This window comes from Pecten maximus, chromosome 13 (assembly GCF_902652985.1).
Source record: "Pecten maximus chromosome 13, xPecMax1.1, whole genome shotgun sequence".
NCBI classification, from domain to species: domain Eukaryota; kingdom Metazoa; phylum Mollusca; class Bivalvia; order Pectinida; family Pectinidae; genus Pecten; species Pecten maximus.
In genome coordinates this window covers 28,798,267-28,825,120 of record NC_047027.1, presented here as the reverse complement: position 1 = coordinate 28,825,120, position 26,854 = coordinate 28,798,267, and the positions used below count along the sequence as shown (strand labels likewise).

Below are 26,854 nucleotides of genomic sequence, written 5' to 3'. Positions count from 1 at the left end.
TGACACAGATGCCAACAGTTACACCTGTGTCATTACACCACAATATGAGGCAACTCTATCAGCTGGTACAACATACCATATCAAGGCAGCAGTTAAGTTAGACGGGTTGTCTATTGGAGTAGACATCACCTATCAATGGCACAGATATAGAAGTGCAAGGTTAGTAGTGTTGTGGTTCATTACGTATACACAAATTATTATAACTATTGTTAATACTAGCTGTCTGAAGAAATGTCCTACATATTCAGACCAAGCTGGAGTGTTATCCCATTTCCTAATCAGTGTGAGACATTCCCGGTGTCCTTCTTCCCAGAGACACATTTAGATTATAGCTCACCTTATCCGAAGCTGATGCAAAGCCACGTCGTTGGTTGTCCATTAACATTTCCTTAAAATCACTACTTAGCTGATGAACGACTGAGATTTTGATGAAATTTGGTATGAAGAATCCTAGGATTAAAGGAAAACCAATTTTCTTACCAATAAGAGAAATTTAACATTTAAAAAAAATCCTACTCCATTTTAATCCATAGGAATGAAAGTCTTCAGTCCCAATTTGGTCTGAAGCATCCATGGGTGAAGGGGAACTAAATTTGTACAGGGCCAATAAAGCAAATTCATTAAAATTCTTCTTAATTCTCTTCATCTGTAGGATATTTGTATCTTCTTTGGAACCTGGAAGCTAAATACTCATGAAAGGAAAGTGTTGACTACAATGCATAGTACTGAGAGACAGCTGGATCATAAAAAGGCAAATGTATTTGTAATAAACTTAGACGTGCTTTGCCATAATCAATACAATGTCTAGATGAGCAATGCAGGCTTTATTGGCCTTTTGTCCTTAAGCTCAGATTGTTCATTTATGTAACATTTCAGTGTTTTATATCAGATGTATTGCCTACAATATTCATGGTGGATATGTTGCAGACAGTGCTTCTTATGTAGAATGTTTTTGACCTTGACATTCAAATAAATTTTAATGCTTTGTTTTAAAGCATATTTCCCATTACATGTATAAACTTCCTTGTTTTAACATATTGTTATTGTTATTGTTAATAGGGAATGATAAGACAAACTACTTAAGTCAAATTATAGCATTTATTTAATTCAGAGAATCGAATTAACACAATATACTCACGTGTATATGTTTGTTTTACGTATAAAAATGATAACACAGCTATACATTATCTTATCACAGACATTTTTAATTGCAATCTTTTTTAATATTGGAAGTGGTCGTCTCGTTTTTCATTTAATTTGTTTTTAGACAGTGTTATATAAATGCATTGTTAAATGTGATAACTTATTTTTTTTCGGGATTGATGGCCACTATGACATCTCACAGTACATTTGGAAATTGCGGCTTATGTTTGTTCACTATTTCACATAATTATATAATATAATATATAATATACATATATAATATACATATATAATATAATTCACATTTTGAACTTGGTTCTTTGTTGATTTTGTTTTTTTGTTTATTTTGAGTGGCCAAAAATAATCAATTTTCATGTTCTTTTCAATATAGGCAATGTATGTGTTTATCGAATAGAATAGAATAAGCCAACAATGCGTCAATATATACTACATTTCAGCACCTTGTTGAGGCCTACGGTACCAGCCTGAAGATAATCTATTCAAAATATTAATCAAGTTAAAGTCTTTCTTTGAGCAAGACTGGAATGACACAGTACTGTTCTCCCTCACTTAATGGTCTATAGCTCTGTACAAAACACACATGCATTGTTGATATTGATATTATGTTCTTAACCATTGTCAGTTTTGTAATATCAAAATAATCACCATACATGATTTATACCGGCCTGCTGATGCTTTTGGGTTCAATTGATATTTTTGCAATGTTGAACTTTTCCATTTGGACACAAATTGTGTTTCTTCATCCTGAGCTGCTTTTGGTTGATCTCATCGCGTATATTCGGTCAAGTATTCGCATACTGCTTGGAACCTGAATTGAGAAATCAAAGATATGTACAAGACATATTCTGTATCTATATTCGTATTATTTGTGAGGATTACGTAAAACATTTTCGATTAATTATCATTTTTCTTTCAAAATGTTTTGCAGGCAGCAAGTTATTTTTCATAGTTAAATTGAATTAGTGTGCATTTGCAGTTTTGTATGTAATAAAGTCACCGCAATTATTCACGGAAACTTATATGGTCTTTCAATGTATCAACTGCAGAGTTTTATCTATATGTACTACTTGTTCAAGATACGCATGTATATCTGAAAACATAGGAGTAACAGTTTGGTAATAAAATACCTTAATACGTTGGTGCTCGATTGAGTATTAATTGTTAAAGTACATACCATCATCTACCTTAAGTTCGTCGTATACTTGTTTTGCAGAACCTTCCTTGAGCGTTTCGTAGTTGTTCCTGTGAACAGAATTTCTGAAACATTATTATTCTACCACTCAAGATGCATGTTGCCAATCTATATTTATGCATATACAGAAAAGAAAATATTATGTAAGGAAATCATTTTAATTTGAATTGAAATTAAATTGCCATCACCTTTCATTTTCCAAACTTGTATCCATGTCACCTACAAAAATAAAGAAGACCGTTGTACATTAAGTTTGAATTTGTTTCAATCGCAATGTCGATATAACTGAGAAAATGTTACATAAAGATCAAACATAACAACAGCGTAGGTATTTTAGGTTTAGTCTTAAGTAGAAACACTTACTTATAGAACTAACTAAGTAACATTTTGACTAAAAGGGCAAACTAATCACCGAGAGTAAGCCACCAACCTAATTCCAGAAACAATGCCAAAACCTTGATGTCTGTCTGCTAAATAACAGTGAGTTTAAAAAGTAAAACGTACCTTCTGAGAGGCTTGCATAAGGAGAATGGTGTTGAATTTCACTTGGATCAAGATCTTGGTAATGGGATTTGCTTTGAAAATGATGAAATGAAATATTAAAGAATAATTAAGCTCAAATAGTTATGCGATAGTTAAGTTTTATTTACAGTTTCAATCAATTTTGAACATGTTAATTCATATTAACGTAAGAATAGTATTGTTACGCATCTTGATAATACGCTGTATATGTAATTGATACAAAGTATACATTTATTAAGTCTTAATATTTAGTATGATATAGCCTTACAGTTTCTCGAGAATGAACTGGAGGGTCATATGGATCCTGATTTTTCCGCATTAAAAAAACTGTAATATGCTTTTCCATTTATTACAATAATCACACTTACGAAATAGGTAAACAGAAACGACAAACATCAATGACGTGTTTGGATTCATTGGCAGATAAATCAACAATCTGCCTAATATCATAAATTCATAACTGAAATACCTTATCAATGCAGAGTATTTCTTATCATACAAATAGCAGTGGCTACAACCAAAATATAACCGAAATGTTTGCTAGCTTCCTGCCGAAAAAATAATATCATAAATGTTTTATAATAAATGAAACATAAAACCAAATATGAATAGAAAGCGGTCGAAAGAGGACTGTATTTCAAGATTTTAAGTAGGTGTGTGTCATGGACTTGACGAATAGATGGTAATTGAGATAAAGGTTGCCTCCCCTCTGTTGAATTTTAACCGGAAGTCAGTATACCATTATATAATCAGCAATTGATCAATACGTGGCACCACTTCCTAAATCATTTAGTTGTCTCGTATCATGTAACTTTCCAAATAATTGAGTTATTATTATTCCATTGAATTATTGCGTCAACATATTATTCGAAATATGTTTTAAGTGCAAGTGCGGTATCGGAATAAATCATTTGTTTGAAAGCCAACATCAAGCAACCTGTCGTAACATTAGACTGATTTCATACATCTGGATGACACAGATTAAATCGGCATATATTTGCTTTCTTCACATTTAGTAAAAATGGAACCAAAGAGCAATTCAAGCATATATATCAATACCTTTCCTCTACAGAGTCAGGCTCTCTGTCTGAAAGGTAAAAATGAATAACTTGAAAACACTGCCTTGTGTTAAATAATTTGTATATGATGGGCTTCAGTATATATTTTAAAATATTATCCCCGGCAAAAGACATCAGCGCATTACAATAAAAAAATCAAAGTTAGATACAACTGAGCGGAAAGAGTAATTAAATTGCATCTATTTAGTCTTTCTAGGTGACAGGTGCAATAACCACATTATTAAATGAAATATTTGAATGTTGAAATTGAACTTCAAAGATGCATTTATAAGCGCGAAAAACTAGTTTCATCATGACTGACAGCGCGAAAATATCCACACTACGAACCGTTTGGATGCTAAGCGAAAATTTCAAGCGCAAAAATACTTTTACAGTATGCGTATTGTAACTATTCAGGGTTACGACAAACGTCGGGAACTAAAATGCACAAGTACTGCCTACAACTACAACAATTTGCAATTTCAATGGAGTGTACGTATACAACAAACGGTATTAGCATCTTTCAAAATAAGATTATGTTTAATACAAAATATCAAAAACACAACAAATACATTTTACCATACAGCTTTTAGATCACGTAGTCCATAGTATTTGTAATAAATAACTTGAGACAATTGTTTCCATGCCATATTGAATTAATTAGATTTATTAGATGGAAATCAATTGTAAAAACAAGGTTCAATATATTACTTAATATATTATTATATTGTAAAATGTAATAATAAATTATCTATCTATAATCCGAGCACAACATGCCAAACCTAAAATAGATACTGGCATGTTCAGTTGGAGATTTTGTTGAGATAATCCCGATATTAGAAATGTGTGTTGCTTGAATACCAGCGCGATTAACCAAATTATTGATTTTGGCCATGAATATCTATTCAAACTTAACTTTTAATAGCAGGTAATGCAAATATTATAAAAGCAAGAAACCTGTTTATCTATAATGTATAAAATACTCAAAAAGTTTCTAGAAAAGCTGGAATGATTATCAAGACACTTAAAAGTATGATTGCCAATCTAGGTATTACGTGATGTACTCACTGTCTCTCTGAACGGCTTTCTGTGTCATTTCTTGCTTCTGATGTGAACCATAGGTCTTACTACTACAGCAGCTGAATAGAATGATTTTAATGATTTAAAATTTTTACATGGCGAACGAATTTGTTTTAAACATTTTATAGAAGTTACTGTATTGATAAAATATTCTTACTCTTATAAAACATAACCAGGCATTTGAATATCAACACACCTAACATCTACGAACATATTCCTCAGTATAATTGATGAAGTGACACATGATTGGAATCACAATAATTCATGCTATGTTGATAGGTCATAATTCTTCTAGGTTTTCATTTTCCTTGATCGGGATTATATAAAGGATATTTCTATACGTCTCACATTTATCTGTCATCCAATAACCAATAATTGAACGTTATAACCACTATTTTAAGAGTAAAAAGACATCAAATGCTCATCTGTGTTTTCTCCTACCATCCTGAAGATGTCCGTCTCTCTGTGATCAAAAACAATCATATAGTTACGACGGTCGTGGATAATATACATATAAAGTAATTGACATGCTTCATTTACTGTGATTAATCAAACGCATTGTATTTTACTATTAATATTAAATGATGGTAATGCATGGTTTAAAAGGCACATATGTACTTACTTATAAGTATGACGAAAACAACCCCCACTACTATCCCAGCACCGCAGATTATGGACACGCAAATCAGTGCAGTTCTGGTGGAATGTAAATCCTCATAGCAGTCGTCACCGGCTTTACAATGTATATGATAACAAAATGATCATATTTCAGCACAAAGTTTTGGATACTGTGTAGATCGCGTTAGGAAACATTATACCTGAATGTTTGTAAGACAATAGCAGCATTGATTTGAGAAAAAAAAATCATGGTAGTTCAAATCCCTACTATCTTAATGAGAAATACAGTGTTCCATCAAACAATTCAATTGTCTATCAGAGAGGACTATCGCCACTAGGTATTATAACAATCCCGGTCTATCAAATCCCGTAAGTAGAAACATATTTGATCGACAAACAATTGAATTGAATCATAATTTGATTCAGATTGAAGGTCATGACAATTAAAATCACATTTAAATTATCTAAATTCTCCTCAGTTAATGACATAAACAAAGAATGCCCGTCTGTGTATTTGTTTTATATGTTTCCCCTGATGATAATTGTTAATCAAAGCTAACAATATCGGACCATTTCATTATACCACCATCTCTCTCATCTTCGTTAAGATGTATGCTTGATACTGTAACAAGCATCCCCACACTACTAATAAATCAATTTGATTTACAAAGTTCACGATTAACAATGCCCTATTAGTATCTTATAAATTACGCGTTAGATAATAATATATTGCGTTCTTAAACGTAAAGTGATTAGTTATATTTACCGTTTGTTGAAATGTTGATATATCTATGATTACTCAATCCGATATCATTTTTCGCGTAAATTCGGATAAAGTATATGGAGGACGCTGTCAATCCATCTATAGTGTACGACACAACTGATTTCCGTGTATCTGGAATGACGTCAGAGTCAGTGTAGTCATGGGTAACGTCAGATCTATAGCCAATCACAAAGGTCTGTGTCTGATAATCATCTGAAGCTGGAATCCATTGCACCGTGACACTACTAACAGATGTTTGTTTCTGTAGTAGGTAGAGAGGTGGTGGTGGAGGCCCTGTAACATGGAAAGGGACAAGATAATGATTTATTTCTGTAAATTATCTTTGCTAAAAGTAGATAAATTTCTTTTTCAACAAAGATTGCTGCTTTAATTAGTTCATTGTTAACATCCAAAAATCGACCACAACTCAATTCGACGACTTCGCATGCATTAACTGATAATATATAGAAGAATTGCATCAAATATTTTATGGTTTTTAAGAATAGACGATGTTATGGCCACTACTTTGATCATGATTTGAATATTGTACTCGCGTATCATACAGAAATAGTGTCGTCGATATAATGATACAGTGACTATTGATGACAAACGTGTAAGAGGTCAGAAGAAAGTTGAATAAGTGCTTCAATTATACATAGCAGTTGACAATTGAAAATTTGACGTTTTGATTAAAAATCGCCTTTAATCTTGATTTAGGTTTGTAATAATCAATATTTTGGGATTGATTTCTACCCCCTCACACCAGACTCACTTATTTTTTTCACTGTAAAACATCACGTGCACCTAGTATTCGTCTTGGCCTTTGTTAAAACATATTTGTTTTTTTCCGTTTAATTTTGTCACGTCTATGATTCTTTTTTTCAAGTAACGCAAATGGTTTTGGAACACTGGCGATGACCCTTTCATCAATCATGAATAAACAACTATTGTCATCAGAATTTGGACTTTTGATAAAGGTGACATATTGTGGTTCTAAACGTAACTCATAACTGATTCATGTATGCCTAAATATATTCACACACTACTCACCTGCTTTTAATAGTTTCACTGTGTGGTTTGTCACCCCAATGCTGTTGTTTATTGTCACAGTGTAGTCACCAAAGTCCAGTTCTGTTAGGATACTTATTCTCAGTATAGTCACATAGCCTTTGACGTGAACGTCTACGCCATGGAAAGCCACCAAGAGTGATCTGTCTACTATAGACGTTAGAGCTCTAACAGGGGGAGGTAATCCGCTAGGATTTCTAGTCCACTTGATGTCATTAAGATGTACTGTTGGTCTACTGTAAAACTCTACCTCAATAGTGGCGTTGTTCCCTAACTGTTCATTGATCACTGTTGCGTTGGTTATTACCAAAGGAGGAGCTTGAAGATATAACACACATATACATATATATAGAGACACAACTATTCATACAACTATGTTGATGCATGATTCTCGGCATGATACAACACCATACCTGACATGAACAAATAATCATTTATTCATATTTATTAGTATCATTAATTAAAAACCCATACAATATAACGACATACTCAAATTTTATTCAAAGATTATAGTAAAATTGCTGACGTGACCTAATTGTAATATTGAGCTTAGTAACTGCATGTTATATCGTCTTGACTCTTGGGGAAATACAATAAGAAAGACATTATAAGGACATTAGGGTTACTGTCTTTCCTATAATTTACATCTCTATAGACAATTGGTTGGTAATGGAGTCGGAGAACAAAACCTGGTTACCCTCAAGTTTTACCTTCAACGACGAAGAAGACAGAGCCAGACGTGGAGGAGGACGAGTCTGGGACATTGTTAGTGGCTATGCATATGTAGTAACCGGTATCCTCATATCGTCGTGGTACGCCGGGGTCGGGCAGGGTCAGGACCGAGTGTGTGGAATTTGAACTTCCGGTCAACTGACGTATCTCTGAACCGTCCTCCGCTGTATGTTTCCATCTACCGAATTTGTAAATGTTTGGATTACCATCAGGTGCGCAAGTCAGTAGTCTCTTGGATGACGTGTATGTTGTGTTTTTACCGCTAACGTTGATGTCAGCGCGGTCTGTTGATGAAAAATTGTGTTGAGTCGTTTATATCAAGATTTTGTTGAGTCGTTTATATCGAGAGTGCAGAGATTAAAATATGCTATTATTTAATTTTGAATCATGTAATTAAAATTATGAAACTGTCTGTCTTTACGTTCTATTAATATTCTCCAATTGTGCGTCTATGTTTCTGTTTAATACAATAAAAACGGTTTGTTGACTATATCGGATAAAAGACCTTTGCATCAGAAAAAGACCTTCCCGTTAGATACATACTAAAGTATATATGACGACGCTGTTTTTATCCAAGTTTTCACATGTTGTCAAAACATATACTATAGTAACCAAGTAAGTTAAGAACACAAAATACCTGAAGCAGTAAGAGCAACTTTAGCTGACTATAAAGCACACTTATGACTGTATTAAGGATAGTAACAGAATACTACTCACTAACTTCATCTCTCCAGACAGGACCCGGGTGCTGACCTTATAGCGCACAGACTCCCCGAAATAATGATATATGATGTATGACGGCTACTTACTCAATACTTTTACAGCCCGGCCCACTGCCTCAATCCCCCTAGGGTGACCCTATTACTGACTCGACAACACACCGACTCCCTACTATACTGAAATGTTATTGTGTTAGGGTTACCCTCCAGACAAGGCCCGGCTACTGACTCCACAATACACAGACTGCCCACTATACTGACATGTGACTGTGTTAGGGTTACCCTCCAGACAAGGCCCGGCTACTGACTCCACAAGACACAGACTGCCCACTATACTGACATGTGACTGTGTTAGGGTTACCCTCCAGACAAGGCCCGGCTACTGACTCCACAATACACAGACTGTCCACTATACTGACATGTGTTAGGGATACATATTGACTCAACTCTTCTAGACAAAGCCCGACAACTGTCTCTAAAGTACACAGACTCTGCATTGTCCTGACGTGTGGCTGTGCTAGAGATACATACACAATACTGTAATAGTCCGCCGTACTGACTCAATCCATCTGGACAAGGGTACCCAGACCCCAACTATCTTGACTAGTGACTGTGTTTGCGATACATACTGACTAAATCCCGCCAGACACGGCCGGCTACAGACTTTTCTCATTGTCCTGACGTAATACCATGATAGGGATACTTACACAATACTGTTAAAGTGCGGGTAACTGACTCGATCCCCGCAGGCAAGGCCCGGTTACTGGCTCTACAGTACACAGATTCCCCATTGTTGTGACGTGTTACAAGGAGGGATAATGTCGACGTCACAGTATACGTTTCTGTTGAGCTGTCAGGTTCCATGACATCAGTAGAATTGGAGGATAGCCATTTACGCCCAATATTCCACTGTATGTTGGCGGGTGGTCTACTTCCAGTTGAAGTACAAACTACCTGTAGGTTGTTGTTTTCTATCTGGGAAACCTGTTCAGGGATTTCTGGCTCTCCCGGTTTTACTGTGGACATAGAAGGCAATAACTGAACTTTAGTTACATGAAGTGGTCGAGATTGAAATATATATATTCGACTAGCTGTAAACACATAGTGCAACTCATATTTCCAAAATGTGTAATGAAGGGAAAAAAGGTTTGAGCTACTTAAACATTTATACGCAATACTCATCGAATCGATGAATTTATTAAATTTTGTTATTTATATATACTTTTTTTGCATTTAGTATATTTGTCTATGATCTTTTAGCATGCCAGATAGATGTTCTATGCATATCGACACTTTCTTGGTATATCATGCAACATTGTATGCCCACAATCCGTGTAAACTGGGCTGGACTACAATACTGACATGTATACAATACTCTTTACTCACATTATAGGTTTACAAACACACTGGTGGTTTGAGGATTTGTCAGGGCTGGACTACTAGACTGACATGTATACAACACTCTACACTCACAGTCTAGGTATACCAACACACTGGTGGTCTGAGGACTGGCAAGGGATGGACTACTATACTGACATGTTGACAACACTCTATACTCACATTATAGGTATACCAACACACTGGTAGCCAAAGGACTGGTCAGGGCTGGACTACTAGACTGACGTATATACAACACTCTATATTCACAATCTAGGTATACCAACACACTGATGGTTTGATGACTGGTCAGGACTGGACTACTAGACTGACATGAAAACAACACTCTATACTCACAATCTATGTATACCAACACACTGGTGGTCTGATGACTGGTCAGGGCTGGACTACTAGACTGACATGAATACAAGACTCTATACTCACAATCTATGTATACCAACACACTGGTGGTCTGATGACTGGTCAGGGCTGGACTACTAGACTGACATGTATACAACACTCTATACTCACAATCTAGATATACCAACACACTGGTGGTCTGATGACTGGTCAAGGCTGGACTACTACACTGACATGAATACAACACTCTATACTCACAATCTATGTATACCAACACACTGGTGGTCTGATGACTGGTCAGGGCTTGACTACTAGACTGACTTGTATACAACACTCTATACTCACAATCTATGAATACCAACTCACTGGTGGTCTGAGGACTGGTCAGGGCTGGACTACTAGACTGACATGTATACAGCACTCTATACTCACAATCTAGGTAAACCAACACACTGTTGGTTTGATGACTGGTCAGGACTGGACTACTAGACTGACATGAAAACAACACTCTATACTCACAATCTATGTATACCAACACACTGGTGGTCTGATGACTGGTCAGGGCTGGACTACTAGACTGACTTGTATACAACACTCTATACTCACAATCTATGAATACCAACTCACTGGTGGTCTGAGGACTGGTCAGGGCTGGACTACTAGACTGACATGTATACAGCACTCTATACTCACAATCTAGGTAAACCAACACACTGTTGGTCTAAGGACTGGCCAGGGCTGGACATATAAGAGCGCCGAAGGCGCCCGACCGAAGCTCTCTAAATACTGGAAAACGGTACCCCCAACAAGAGTTGCCTCCCTTCCCATACATACGAACAAAGAAAATCGTATTGTCCAAAAAATCGGTACCGGAATGGCTCAAAACCGGATGTAGTATTCCCATGGGCAAAAATCTTGAACAATATCAACACCAAAGTCTCACTATAGTGTTTAAACATTAGTTATATATGACTTTTGTTCTCATATGAAAAATAAGTAACAAAACAACGGTATGTTTTCGCTTTTATTTTTATCATGTCGTCCGTAACCGATCGGGAATTACCGAATGTCATTGTCTCCATTCACATCTGACCGATACATTGTACACAACAAGACATGCGAGTACGTTGGAATCACAGGGACACGTTACAATAATAATGTATGTATAAAATATATGGGGGGTCGATATAAACATAACACAAGGGACGAAGCTCCGATTCTGGAAATCCCAGGGCGCCAATTTCAAATATAAATTAACAACACTTACTTTCAGTCTTTTTTCACGGGAATTGCTGCTATCGTTTCGTTATAAGTTATGCTATGGACCGGAAGTTGCGCAACACCTTGGCAGGTCCGCAGAAACGTTGTATCATTGAATATATCATATCACAATCTACTTAGAAATGGCCTTTCCTAATTATGGAATACGTTTGATAATTTTCTGATCACACATAAAGCGATTAATTAACGATTACTCACCAAGACACGATATCAGTCATATTTGATTCAAAAATTCCGCCAAAATTATTCACTGCGGATATGACTCTTTCCGATTGCCTCGGGAGTTTTCTTACCTTTGGCTGCTATTGTCCATCACCTTCCGAAAGGTGTTGCGCAACTTCCGGTCCATAGCATCACTTTTTTGGAGGGAATATTAAAAACTTCCGACAAAGTGCTTTAAAATGGGGAGTATGAGAACAGATGGACAATTAAGGATTATATGTGTGAAAATTATAACTTATAACGAAACGATAGCAGCAATTCCCGTGAAAAAAGACTGAAAGTAAGTGTTGTTAATTTATATTTGAAATTGGCGCCCTGGGATTTCCAGAATCGGAGCTTCGTCCCTTGTGTTATGTTTATATCGACCCCCCATATATTTTATACATACATTATTATTGTAACGTGTCCCTGTGTTGGAATTAAACTCAGTATAGGGTCCTTGTAATTATTTTTGTATGTGGTTCCAGTCTGATCTGATCAAAGGTAGGCATTTGCCGATAAGACTGTGTTATGATCGATCCTATCGTAAATATTTAGGCCGCCTTGTCGATTTATTTTCTCAGCGTTAACGTTAGGCTTACGACAGGCACTTGATTTGCATTGTAAACAATAACATGCCGAAAGACAACTAGGCTAGGTATATGCATAGGAAACAAGTGCCTATCGGTTACGTAGAGTTCTACCAGCTTTTTTATTGTTAGTTACAGATGATAGGATGTGTCTGACTCGCATTGTTTATTATAATTAGAAGAAGGTTATATTATCTACAGCACATGGGGCTAGTAACCATTAAAAATGTCCGAGTCTAGATTCCAGTATAGTAGGCCTATATAAAGCCCATGTGATAACCCTAGATTTTTATCATTTATGAAATGCAGGCTTAGTACATGTGTAGTTAGTCTACATTAGTCAGCAGAAATAAACATAGATCAACATGGCACATATGATATGTAGGTTGTACCAAGAATAATGATTGAATTTTAAATGAAATTTATCTGAAAAATAATTCTTTGCAATGTTTATAAAATAATTGTCATATTATACTGTTGAGAGTATTATAGATCAGATTTCTATTGCTAAGTATAGTAACTGTTTATTTCACAAAATATTGCCTGAAATTAATAAAAAGGAAATTTAAAACAATCGTTTGTACTCAATGTCAAAACATACAAGGACTGTTTTATTGTGTGTGTTCTAATTAGGTGTTTGAAGTTCCAACACTTCTCCAATGCCTGGCATGTTCTTATATAATGAGACTCAATTTAGAGGGACATTCCTTCTTTCAGATATCAGAACCATGTACATTTTTTACTGATGAAATCCACTTTTGAACAGGGAAATAAATCAATGCTAAAATGTACAGAAAAATGATGAATCCTACAAAAATACTGACTGGCTTTCAAGTAAAAAGTGATATTTTGGTAGGAATTTTTAGGACTTAGAATTTGGAGAACTTGTGTTAATTACCCTGCGAGTCAAACTGTTTGATTTATGTAAATTAAAGATTCGAAGATTTACTATTTGGGAAAAAATCATATTTTCCAATAAGTTTGATTTTGATGACCTAACCTTTGAATTTAAACTAATGACGGAATCACCCTTTAAATGAAGTAAACCAAATTTAAACCAAATGTATTACAATGTTTATGAACACATGTAAATGTACAGTGTATACGTAATATGATTTAAACCTTATAAACAACTGCTGTTAATTTCCAAAGCCTGGAAGATTATAGAATTTCTATAATTATTTGTAATTAATCATAATTACAAAAGGAGAGTAATTGTCTATGGTGTTGACTCTTAGTATGTTTAACTTAAATTTGCTACAAATTCTGTTTTAGTGGAGACAAGAGAATACATGTACTTACAATCAAAATTAATTAACTCGAACTATGATAACTCAAAAACACTGATTAGAAATTAAAGTATCTCACTGGTCCAAGTTTAAATCTTTGTTTTTATAGTAATAAAATATATATAAGATAATTCAAAGTTTGACAACTCAAAAAACTTTGATATAAATAACTAAATTTAAACTTTCAACCAGATATTACAAAATTGACAGAACATTATAATTATATACTGATGTAATCCCAAAGTTGATTCATATTTTATTTTTAAAAGCGCACAAGTGAATTTCTTTTAAAAGTTCTCTATAAACAGATCTTCAAATCATATGTTATAAGTACATGTCCTCGGTCCAAAGCGGTTTTGCCCAAAAATGAGTTGAAGTGACTGAATAACAGTTCAAAATGTTCTATATTCCATTCCAAATATATGGTAGAATCAAATATTACACATGGTAGAAGGATCTTCAATTCAAGTCCTTTGAAATTGATATAATTTAATGCACCTTGGGTCTGTTGTTTGTTTTTTTTAAGATGAGGGGACCCATGTTATTAGTTAACTCAATACAAAAACAGAAATTATATTGAATATTGCTATTGGAAATAACACAAACTTTAATAGAAGTATCAGAATGGGATATCTGTGCAATAGTATATGTTTATATATTTATGTACATGTGTATATACATATATATAGAATAAAACTTGTAGAAACTTTGTGAATCGATTAAATATATATATGTATATATATATATATTGGCACTATGACTGATCCACAGCGGCCGGAGTAGTGGGATCAAAAAGCGTAATTTTTTTTGTTTACCACAGGGTGTCCTGTTACCCTATAGGGATGGGTTATAGAAATAATTATTTAATTCATATACAGAAATTACACTTTTTGGCCTTATTTAATTTGTTCAATTAATTTATTAAATAAAAGCGAGTTTACAACCATCACTACAAATATTTAATAGCAGTGGCGTCAATATTTATTTAAAGTCCACATACATTTGACAGTGTTATTGAGTTGCATGCTGTCAGATTGAATTGAAACTGGTGAGGGTACTGATACAATCATATATACTGTTGTACATGCACCTATACTGTACATGCACCTATCCATCATTTAGAGGATTTTTTTTCCAGGTTCACCTATTTTTGGGTAAAATAAAAATTCTAACAGGGAATTTTGTGAAGTTATGTTCAGATTCACTTTAAACTGTGTTATAAAAGCAATAATAATCTAATTGAAACTTAAATGTCTTTACAGATTCACATATTTTGGCCTCAAAACTGAATTTTGAGAATTTTCATTAAAGTTCAGTTTTCACCCTATCTCAATGTCTCGCTGAATACTGGTTACTGATATTATTTAATTACTTGAACACTACTCCATAAATTGAAAGATGTTATTGATAAAGCGGGAAAGATGAGATATATAATTCTGTATAATTCTTGTTATATAAGGCCTTTTGATGACTTATCATGGCCTTGTGCTTTTCATAAATCTGCTAATATAATGAAAAAAAATTACATATATATTGCATAAACATATATATATATAGACGTATACAAGTGACAATTAGATTAGCTGTGCTCATCCAAGGCTCTGCCTTCATTCATATTATACTGACATGTATATAACACTATACTTACATTCTAGCTATACGAAACACATGGATATCTGAGGACTAGCCAGAGCTAGACTACTAGACTGACATTTATACAACACTCTATACTCACAATCTAGGTATACCAACACACTGGTGGTCTGGGGACTGGTCAGGGCTAGACTACTAGACTGACATTTATACAACACTCTATACTCACAATCTAGGTATACCAACACACTGGTAGTCTGGGGACTTGTCAGGGCTGGACTACTAGACTGACATCTGTACATTGTCCTGTCGTCTGCTCGAGTAACCACTTTTGTGTACTTGGCTATGCTGTCATTTATAGCAAGATAGACATTATTTTTTATCCACGACACGTTTGCCACCGGGAATCCGCCACGTGCGTTACATGACAAAGTAAGACTTCCATCCTCTGTCACTCTTGTCCTGTTCTGACCGTTTACGGCAAATGTGTTCTCTATTTCAGGAAATACTGGTGGAACTAGAACATATAAGATCATTTATATATATCTTTATACAGCAAAAATGATTAAAGTCTGCTTCAGCAGTTGTATGTATAATCATAATGAAGTTTAAGTTTGTATTTTATAAAATGGTTAGACCGACGTTTACATTCATTTCTCAGCGAAAAACATGAAGTCATCAAGGTGTTGTCTGTTTGCTACCTTTATCGCCCCGTGAACAGCCAGGGTCAATTAGAGTCAATGTTATATCGTGGTAGTTGGTAACTACATCACTAAAAACATACGGGAGGCCCGTCGCATGTGACATAATTATCGTTAGTACAGTAGGATTATGCTTAATGTAGAGTAGTTGACAATACAACGTTGATGTATCACCGTATACGATAGACTATATATGTTTCTGTCACCAATTTCACAACAACTTCTGTACAATTGTAGATATATACGGCAGCAAAAGAAGTGTCGGTACTACCAATAATTACTTACTGTACATAGTACATCATATCATGTTTCTGTATTACTAATCTGATATAACTTATTGAACAATAAAAGGTAACGCAATTTATCTGTATTAAAAATCTGACCTAACTTACTGTACAGTAGTAGATGATAGAAATTGTCTGTATTACCAATCTGACATAACTCACTGTACAATAGTTGATAATAGAATGTGTCTGTATTACCAATCTGGCATAACTTACTGGACAGTAGTAGATGATATAATGTGTCTGTATTACCAATCTGACATAACTTACTGTACAGTAGTAGATGATATAATGTGTCTGTATTACCAATCTGACATAACTCACTGTACAGTAGTAGATGATAGAGCGTGTCTGTATTACCAATTTGACATAACTTACTGTACAGTAGTAGATGATAGAATGTGTCTGTGACTCCGATGGTACATTGGTACTCCCAGACATCTGACAGCTGTACATCACTGATTCCAAGGCTATATGTCCCGTTATGTATATCAACAGTCAGTCTGGTTCTTAAAGAATTAGATATTGACGGATTGATGTCTGTTCCGATAGTGTAAATGAAGACAGAAGGAGATGTAACTGACCATTGCGCTGTACCATCTGTATTTGGACAATTAAGTGTTATTGCTCCACCTCGTCTGACATACACCGAGGAAGCTGATCTCCCACCTGGAAACATGTTTATAAACTATGAAAACTATGGCATATGTATTAAAGTCTCATTAGGAAAATTAACACCTTTTTCAGAGCTCTTATTTTTAATATTGTAAATAATAATACTAATAAATGGACGACACACACAGAAATTAGAATTGTGGATATAGGTATACATGTACCTTGTACAATGACCATCTGTAGACCCACTGTCCCGTCCACTTGACATGTATATATCCCTGTGTCCCAGGCCCGGAACTCTGTAAACGTCAGTGTGTAACTCCCTCCCGAGTGACCGACAGATATCCGTGATTTAACACCATTATCTAGACCAGCCTCCACTATAGTACCGGTAACGTATAGGTTACTCCCAGGTCCGGTCCAGGTCAGTGTGGTGGCCTGGTCATCAGCCGGACATGTCAGTGTGACAGAGGCGTCACTCTGGACATACATAGGTATGATGGTCTGACCTGAAAGGACGTTTAAAAAAAGGCTTGAAATATATAGTCCTGGCTATCAGTAAATTGAAACTTTCTTTATTTTACAACAATCGTTATATCAACTTATATTAATCACAAGTGTTGGCACAGATGGAAGCACATGAGGGGTCTTACTGTGGCAGAAAAAAAGGAGTATCCGGGAAAAACCGATGTGGTCGGGCAGGTGACCCCATACCTTTTTACGTCTGAACGGGGAAACGAACCCCGCTCGCCTAAGTGAAAGGCAAGTGTGTTACCACTGTGCCACCCGACAACCAAAACATACTATCTATTTTCTTATCAGTTTGTTATTGACAGCAAGATTAAAGTAAATAGAGATAAATTTGAACAAAAGCTTCCCGTTAATACCATATTCAGGACATGAAGAATGCTACAAATGGAATTGAACATAATGTTACGCGATCCTGCTCCATTCAACTACAGAAAACAAGAAAAAACAAATGACACTATCGCGTTGTATATGGTTTGCCTACATTATTAGGTCAAATAGCCAAATGTCGACCTATAGACATATAACGGGAGATATCTTTACGTTATAATAAAGCATATAGACATATAGCGGAGGACATCTCTACCAGATAGTAAAACATATAGACATATAACGGGAACTATCTCTACCAGATAGTAAACCATATAGACATATAACGGGGATATCTCTACCATATAGTAAAACATATAGACATATAACGGGGATATCTCTACCAGATAGTAAAACATATAGACATATAACGGGGGTATCTCTACCATATAGTAAAACATATAGACATATAACGGGGGTATCTCTACCATATAGTAAAACATATAGACATATAACGGGGGTATTTCTACCATATAGTAAAACATATAGACATATAACGGGGGTATCTCTACCAGATAGTAAAACATATAGACATATAACGGGGGATATATCTACTATATTGTAAAACAATTACCGGGATATATATCTTATATGTAATTAAAAATACATGCAAAAGTGGGTTTCTACCGTAGAATAAAACATATGGAAGCTAACAGAGCTTTACATATTATATAATTATAATGCTTTATTTCTGTAGAAATTATCACTTACAAGTTTAAATGCCCGGTTCATCTCGTGCTGCCTCAATTAGAAATGCTTACGTTAACATATCAATAAAGACAAACTGGGGTTAACTAGCGATGGTATGGATATGTTTAAAATACACGGTAACAAAAACGTCTGTCCTGTCTTAATTGTTGTGTTGTTATAAAACTTACACTGTATCAAAAGCTCTTTTAATTGTAGCACTGATGCACAAAACCAAGTAAAAAAGAACACAGCATAACATTTAGTATCTGGCATCGGCTGTTTAGCAGTGACGTCTTCCTGATTATTACTTAATTCATTCAACTTATGAAGGGGAGATAACTAGTAAAGCCTAGTCTGAAATGCAAGATACGATCAATTAGTTAAACAAAACACCATAGATAAACGATACTTACCGAATTCTGGACATATTGAACGATAGTACACTTACCTCGGACTAATTGTATCACATTTAGTACACATACGACCGTGAGAAACATGCTGTGGACGATATATATAGTCATATATTTGTACGACCTATAAAATAAACCAGGAAGTTCATACTCAACGAAACGTTAACTCATGTGTAAGTACATTGTAGCCTAAGTATTCCCTTCTTTGTATATAGTTATCTGAATGAACTTTCGTGTATAACAGCCAGCATTGGATTTGTATGACTTTCCAGCGATCACGCTTTGTAAACATTGTCAGAGCAGAGTGAAGCGTGCTAGATAGTTATCAAGTCGATCGGTCTTGTAAAGTCTGATTATTCGATTGGCTTGATTAAAACCTGATAATATTATTCATTGGTTTGTGGGTTTCTGTACTTATTGTGTATATGTGTGCTTGGCTAGTGACTAGGACTGCATTTATTTCATTTTATTTATGTATTTATTAATTTTTTGTATAGTTACCTTGATGTCATACTGTTGGTGATTATGTTTGATTTCCCGTGTGATGAGATGATATGATTGTTTGTTATTAGTTTGATTGATATTGACACAAAGACAATGATAATATGGATGAAGGCGAATGATGATGAGGATGAGCATGAAAAACTAAGCAATTTAATGTTTGGATTTCACTTAGTGCGTGTACGCGTGTGTTTGAAATTAGCATTAACGGCCTGGATCTATTGTATTTGGAATTAAAAGTAAGCTTTATCAATTTATTATCATTCTGTACTGGCTGTTACTGACAATAATGCTTTAGCTTCCCGGATATCATTACGATACAAGGCATACAGAATTGCTCATAAACGGCAAAACAGGTTTTGAATGGTGTCAATAAAACAATAGCTTGCGTTTTGTGAGAAATATCTTGTATATAGTGAGTTATATATGATTAAAATTTAATTACCTTTAAACTAATTTTGGGTAATTGCCAAAACTAATCGGCCAGATTGTTCAGACTGTCAATATCAGAAGAGTTTCTAGTAATAGTTGTGTCCCCGTTTAACTGGAGGACTGCTCTGCGTGTTAGCTTAATACTGACCGTCAAGTACAGCCTCATATACTATAATAAAGGTTTATTAATAAAGTATAGATATGTTGTGCGATGACGGTCCACATTTTTTGACAAAATGTCTATATTTTAAAACAAATAACAATGGAGAAATATGAAAATGATTTTTGTCGTTTTCACTTGATTATGATTTTGATCTGACTTGAATTGTCCTCCCATTGTAAATGTCGTCGGTTATTATTGTCACTTGGTTATATTTGTCACCTGATCAACATTGCCACATGATTATTATTGTCATCTCAACATCTTTCTCGTCTGATTGTCATCATTGTCACTCGATAATAGCTGTAAATCTCATTATCACTGTTGTTGAATATCAGTATCACATGACTATCGCTGTCACCTGATTAGCATTGTTTTTTTTATCACCATTGCCACCTGAGTATCATCGTTATCTGGTTATCGCTATCACTTGGTTATCAGTCCCGCCTGATTGTATTCTGATTATCATTGACACCTGATTATAAATGTAACATTATCTTTGTCGCCTGTTTATCATAGTCGTCTAATTGTCATTGCCATCAGATTATAATTTCCACTTGCTTATCTTTGTCCTATTATTATCATTGTCACCTGAATTGTATTGTCGCCTGAATATTATTGTTATCTCATTATCATTATCGGTGACTATCATTCTCATTTGATTATCATTATCACATGATTATCATTTTCACCTGATTAAAAATGTCTTAGGATTCACATTTTCACCTGATTATGAATTATTTTAGAAAAATATGTTAAACAGAATATTAATGTCTTTTTATAAATATTTAACCTGATTATAAATGTCTTCCTACTATCATTTTCACCTGATCATCATTGTCACCTGATTGTTATTGTCAACTGATTATCATTGTCACCTGATACGCATTGTCACCTGTTTATCATTGTCTACTGATTATCACTGTCAACTGATTGTTATTGTCAACTGATAATCATTGTAAACTGATTAACATTGTCATCTGATTAACATTTTCACCTTATTTTCATTGTCACCTGAATATCATGGTCACCTCATTTACGTTATCAAAAGATTACCACTGTTACTGTAGTATCATTGTCACCTGATAAACATTGTCACGTGATTAACATTGTCATCTGATAATCATTTTCATCTGATTATCATTGGCATCTGACTATCATTGTCATCTGATTATCATTTTCATCTGATTATCATTGCCACTTGATTAACATTGTCACCTGATTAACATTGTCATCTGATTATCATTGTCAGATGATTATTATCATCACGTGATTACCATTGTCATGCTGTTGTAATTGCCCTCTGATCTTCGGATAATTATCATGGTCGCGTGATTTGCAACAGGGAACTGGATACAATGCAAGGCAAATGCATCTTTTTCATGTTTCAATGTATCACTTTATTCTGAAATAAATACCTACGTGCGGTTTATGAAAAAAACTCACTTTTTTTTTAATAATTACATCTTTTTAATAATAAATGCTAGGATGACCAAAAGGATCATCTGGTCGTACTGTAATTTATTGGTCATTAATTAAAACTCGTTCATACACAAAGTCCAGTCCAGTGATCATTATACTATATATTGTAAGTGAAAAGTATCAATTATAGTATATACCACATAGCATGATATAAACAAAGCAGATTAAGATCCATTGTGTTGTTCTTATATCATGCTTGTTTTCATTGTAAGATATGTGTTATTGTTTTCCCTAAATTGTTTTCTCAAACGCATATATTCATTCATAAATATGTTTTTATTTTGATGAAATTAATCATTATAAAAGGATCTGTAAAACAGTTCATGTTATCAATTGTTGTTATCTCCCTTTGATTACTCAAGGCAGCTCGACCATTTCCTAATACAGAACGTATTCTCCTTTTTCTGTGGTGTAGCGTCAAGTCATTACCAGTAACATACAAAGTAGTATACGGTTTAAACATTTAATACACTGAATACGGAATGCATCAGTACACATGCATTTATCTCGCACCTGACTCCTTTAAAAACATTTCCATAGCTACTGATGAACTGTCTTTGTTCAATCCAATTTTACAATGCAAATAACCACCGTGTTAATTGGTTGATAGTAAGACTGTATATGTGGATATTATGTATGACTCCATCTCTCGATTCCTCAGAAAAAAAACTTGGATTGTAAGGCTGTGTCAAATCATCAGGAATAAAATCGTGTCGCAGAGCTTCCAACTTAAATATTCACTTGATACCCCTTCATTATCTTTGATACGTTTGCTTTACAATGTTATTCCACAGAGACAGTTATTGTAAGAGATCGTTTGATATAGAGAAATTAGAATAACATTTCACTTAAAACTGTTGATAGTTCTGTGCCTTTGGTAGATGCTTGACGCGTATCAGAATCTACCAATAAAGGACCGGAATTGATTCGCAATGATTCACTGTGGAGTACATGGAGGTCTTATTTGTTGATATGAGTTGTGATTCTAAATGTAAAATTCTTCTGATCAATGTCAAATAAATATTCTCATGTTAGAGAATGGCAACGATATGCCTTGTATGAAAACACAATTGGTCGCATGTATCCCTTGATGTCGAAATAAATGACGTCTAAACGCTGTTGGTGCTTTCGAAGGGGAGTTATTCCATCTTGACCTGATTCAACGTCATCTAAATGGCAACAAAACCACATTATATAAACATATTGAAAAATTGTGATTTCCAGATAGTATTTCAACTTAGACATCTACGAGCACACCTTATTGACTTATTGTTGACTTAACGCAAATATGATCCTACATCAAATATCCTGAAATAATGTTTAAATATTATTAAACTGAAAAGCTGTCCATGTTTATATTGCTGACAAACATTATTTGAATATCTAACAAGAGACTGCTCAATCAAACATTTCTGTACAATGTCATATTACCTACTATGTGAACTAATTGGTATATATGTTGTTTTTTATAACATCCATACTAACAGTTCAAATATACTTTATTTGTAGGACTTGGGTAGTTACCTCAGTTGGTAAACTTGGAATTAATTCGATAATGGCCGGGTTCCCACCTTAAGGTGGGTCCTGTCTCTTATAACACTGAGGTTGTGGATCCGACTAGTCCCTGTGGAGAACGACGTCCTCTTCAATTCATGAGACGTGTCTCGTTCAAGTTCTTCAGTTAGCTCCTCGGCCTCTTAATGACAGACTTTTGATTGGGTGAATTCCCTGCAAATTGAAAGCAATTACCACAATATTTCATCTCCGAGGTTTTGATGTGTTAATAGATGCATATTTAATTAACAGTTCACAATCTGTTAATGACGTTATTGCGTTTACGGATTATGTGAAAGTTGCTTTTATTTGAGGTAATGGCCAATCAGAAAGCAGTCTTCAACTTATTGTTTGTAAGACAGTTTGGAGTCTACTAAAGAGTGGGTAGAAGCAATTCTGACGCAAGTTAGTGTTCTAAAGTAACCTTCTTACGAATAAGTTCCATACGGCTGTATATATTTATTTAATTATTGCGAGGGTAATAAAACATATTTACACCGTAAAATAGCTTGAGGAAACAGAACATTACTCAAATGCCTGCTATTAAGATGCGCTTCGTAATTTTCAATTAATATTTAGACATATTTTTGACAAACATTTATATGAATATAATTATACATCTGACATATCTAGGCTCTAAACAATATATTACGATAGGCGAAATTACTGCTTACATGTTTAACTGACAAAATTGTATTCAGGTAATTCGCTTTTAATACTAAAAATCCCGGAAGATATTGGCATTAATTAAACATTTTGTAATATGTTTCTTTAACAAGCTCTCAAGAGCACTTAGATGGATAAGGTTTATCCCCTAAATGACACAGACTATACATATCATAAACACACCTCTATGGGCATCTAGTATTGTAGTTTAAAGGTCATCAAATTGACATGTATTTGGATATACATACATCGGTATTAATTGTATTCTACTTATTTTGAAAATAGTTACATTTCCTTATGGGAAGAATAATTCACTCGAGATTATGAACAGTAAGGATACATATCAATGTAAAATCTGATATCTAAAACAGGATTGTAACTGGCTTTGTGTATTTTTTTATTATTATTTTAACATGATCATTTTGTGTAACTGTCTTCTCTTTTGTGTAATTCTCGAGATCCTTACCTTGAAGTTGTTCGGCCTCCTGCGTGGTATTAGCACGGCCTTGTTTTTCGTGGTATTCCTCGCCATCCATTGATCTGTCCTCCTAATCTTAGAAAACAAAACAAGCCCAAACCCAACTCCACCCAATATAGCCAAATGCCTTCTCTCAACGTCACACACTCTCACTAACACGGGACAAACGTTTTTACACTACACTGACGTCACGTTAGACAATATATGAAGACAAAGGACAAAGACAAAGACGAATGGCGTGTGTATGATTTGACAGAGACGACACAACACAAGCCAATTACAATGGTAAACACACGAGTATGTCTGTTGTGTATGCTTTATAACAATGTGTAAGATAAGGAAACATTTCCAACAGAGATCAATTGTGAACAACATTTGAAGCACTAGTTTGATCTGAAATAAAACAATTGAAATATAATTATTTATTTAAATAAAATATGTAAGTTCATAATACTTTTGCTTCATACGATGATACAAGTTTGTGTTAGATAATATGATCAAATGGATGCGATAGATGTGAACATGTCGGATGAGTTACCTTTTATTCTCAAAAATATCTTAGCAACTTTAAGTATCATACAATTACGTATGAAACAGCAGCTGATTGGTTGTGCGAGTACTTGTACAAGTAATTCAATTGATTTTTAATATTGAAGCTACCCAATTTTCTTAATAAAAATCTTAACATAAGTTATTTAATTAATTTACGTTAAACAAGTATTTTCAGTCATGGATATGGGATTTGCCACCCGACATTGTCACTGCTACCAACCGCCGACAGGTTTTGCCGACTTTGGGGGGACGCAATAAGCAAACTGCGGACATAAACAAATATATTTGCTGTTGTCAACTTGCTTCAACGTGCCCTCAATTATATTGTTTAAACATTTAAAAAGGTGTTTTCTTTTTAATTATAATAGTATACTTGTGTAACAGTTCAATTATCTATCTCTTGTAATATGCATCCGGCGCTAACATGTCTGTTAGGATCCAGTACCTATATTCGACCATACTCTCGTTTTCACTTACTAGATCCGTTATTTATATAAACACTAAAACTCATTTCCAGTGTATATGTAAATATATATACATGTACTGAAACCGTTTTATTTTTTCCAAGGATAAGCGTCAGTTAGTGCCACTATTTTATATCAAACACTGCATTTTTTATGCGAACATATAACCTTTTACACACATATGTGAATATGCAATATATTGTTTGATATACCATGTCCTGTTTTCGTCAGATATATCATATTTTATATTGTTTCTCGGATTTTATCGATTCGAACTCTCCCATTACTTATACAGTCAGTATAAATATAACTTCTGATGCAATAGAAATATCGTAAATTGATAGTCCAAGTATTTGATGTAATTTAACATTTAAAAGTCACTGAATTTGTTAGTAGGTTAGTGATAAAATCTTGCATTTTATTTAGTATTTGCTTCTTAAATGTCAAATATGAACCTTGACTGTTTGAAGAGAGCTAGATAAGGTTTGGCGTAAAAAAATGACGACAAGAACGTTTTACTTGGTACACCTAATCAGTCAAAGTTAAATATAGGCGTTGCAAAAATAATAATAGAAAAAAAATCAAATTCATTTAATAAATAGGTATAAAAAAATATAAGAAAAAAAACATAACAATAAACAACGACGTACTGGATATAAATAAGCAATCAAGGTCGCCAACACCATATATAATCTATACAAACCTCGTATTATGTCTGTTTCCGTTATGGTGCGTGTAAGTCCTATAGGTTGGTACTGTCCGTCAAGATTGACTGTTATTTGTATGTAGTATGTTGTACCAGATTGCAGAGCTGTGTCATATTGCGGTACAATTCCACACGTGTAACTGTTGGCATCTGTGTCAGAACACCGTGTGTTACCAGTAGAGGTACAAGTGTATACTGATGACGGGGAATCTAGTGCGGTACCTCCTCCAGTTGTCTGGAAGAAAATGCTATCAATTAGACCGATAGCAGGGAGTCGTTTATATACACAACAATGTATTTATATATTAAAATTACTTAATTAGCAGATATGTTCGTAACATTTTTTATGAACAAAACTTGCATTGGCATAACATAAATGTTAACCTCTTTTTAATTAACAGTTCTGAATCTGCACCTGAGGTATTGGGTAGCGAATGGAACGATTCTTAAGTTGACAAAGATAAAGAATGTGATGTTCATAAGTATTTCATCCGTGCGTTTTGCCATTATTGCAATCCCTTTATATTTTTTTACATAGATGCTTCATCAGTGTAGATATGATGTCAGGGTATTGTTGCCATAGCGACCGTGAACAATAGAAACAGAGGAATCCTCTCATATCTATGTTAGGTGAAAATACGGATATAGCACCCAA

At 34.4% G+C, this 26,854-nt stretch overlaps 1 protein-coding gene and 1 long non-coding RNA gene across 3 annotated transcripts; both read right to left on the bottom strand.

The window, feature by feature from the left end:
* Window positions 1-1,084: 1,084 nt before the first annotated feature.
* On the bottom strand, window positions 1,085-19,327 carry LOC117340943 (nephrin-like). 2 transcript variants are annotated; one of them, XM_033902733.1, is made up of 16 exons: window positions 19,243-19,327; window positions 17,429-17,716; window positions 16,971-17,261; window positions 15,837-16,124; window positions 9,624-9,932; window positions 8,176-8,481; window positions 7,448-7,783; window positions 6,401-6,691; window positions 5,639-5,749; window positions 5,458-5,479; window positions 5,005-5,075; window positions 3,938-3,965; window positions 2,861-2,931; window positions 2,545-2,575; window positions 2,339-2,406; window positions 1,085-1,972 (listed from the first exon to the last, which is right to left on the bottom strand). In XM_033902733.1, exons 1-16 carry the CDS (start codon window positions 19,313-19,315, stop codon window positions 1,947-1,949), a joined length of 2,610 nt encoding a protein of 869 aa, XP_033758624.1. In that variant the 5' UTR covers window positions 19,316-19,327; the 3' UTR covers window positions 1,085-1,946. The 2 variants fall into 2 exon arrangements, with proteins under 2 accessions (XP_033758624.1, XP_033758625.1); XM_033902734.1 differs by lacking the exon at window positions 3,938-3,965.
* A 3,226-nt stretch (window positions 19,328-22,553) lies between these two features.
* Window positions 22,554-25,346, bottom strand: LOC117340964. Its single transcript, XR_004535519.1, has 3 exons — window positions 24,466-25,346; window positions 23,304-23,507; window positions 22,554-22,948 (listed from the first exon to the last, which is right to left on the bottom strand). It is a non-coding gene; the product is annotated as an uncharacterized LOC117340964 (long non-coding RNA).
* Window positions 25,347-26,854: the final 1,508 nt, after the last annotated feature.

Excerpts from the sequence above, each read along its gene's own strand:
- LOC117340943 (XM_033902733.1), bottom strand. The coding sequence starts at position 19,315 with ATGACTATATATATCGTCCACAGCATGTTTCTCACGGTCGTATGTGTA. Across the intron at positions 17,262-17,428 it reads ACAGATGGTCATTGTACAAG|GTGGGAGATCAGCTTCCTCG; the intron begins GTACATGTATAC and ends ACATGTTTCCAG. Across the intron at positions 2,932-3,937 it reads CCTGACTCTGTAGAGGAAAG|CAAATCCCATTACCAAGATC; the intron begins GTATTGATATAT and ends TCATTTTCAAAG.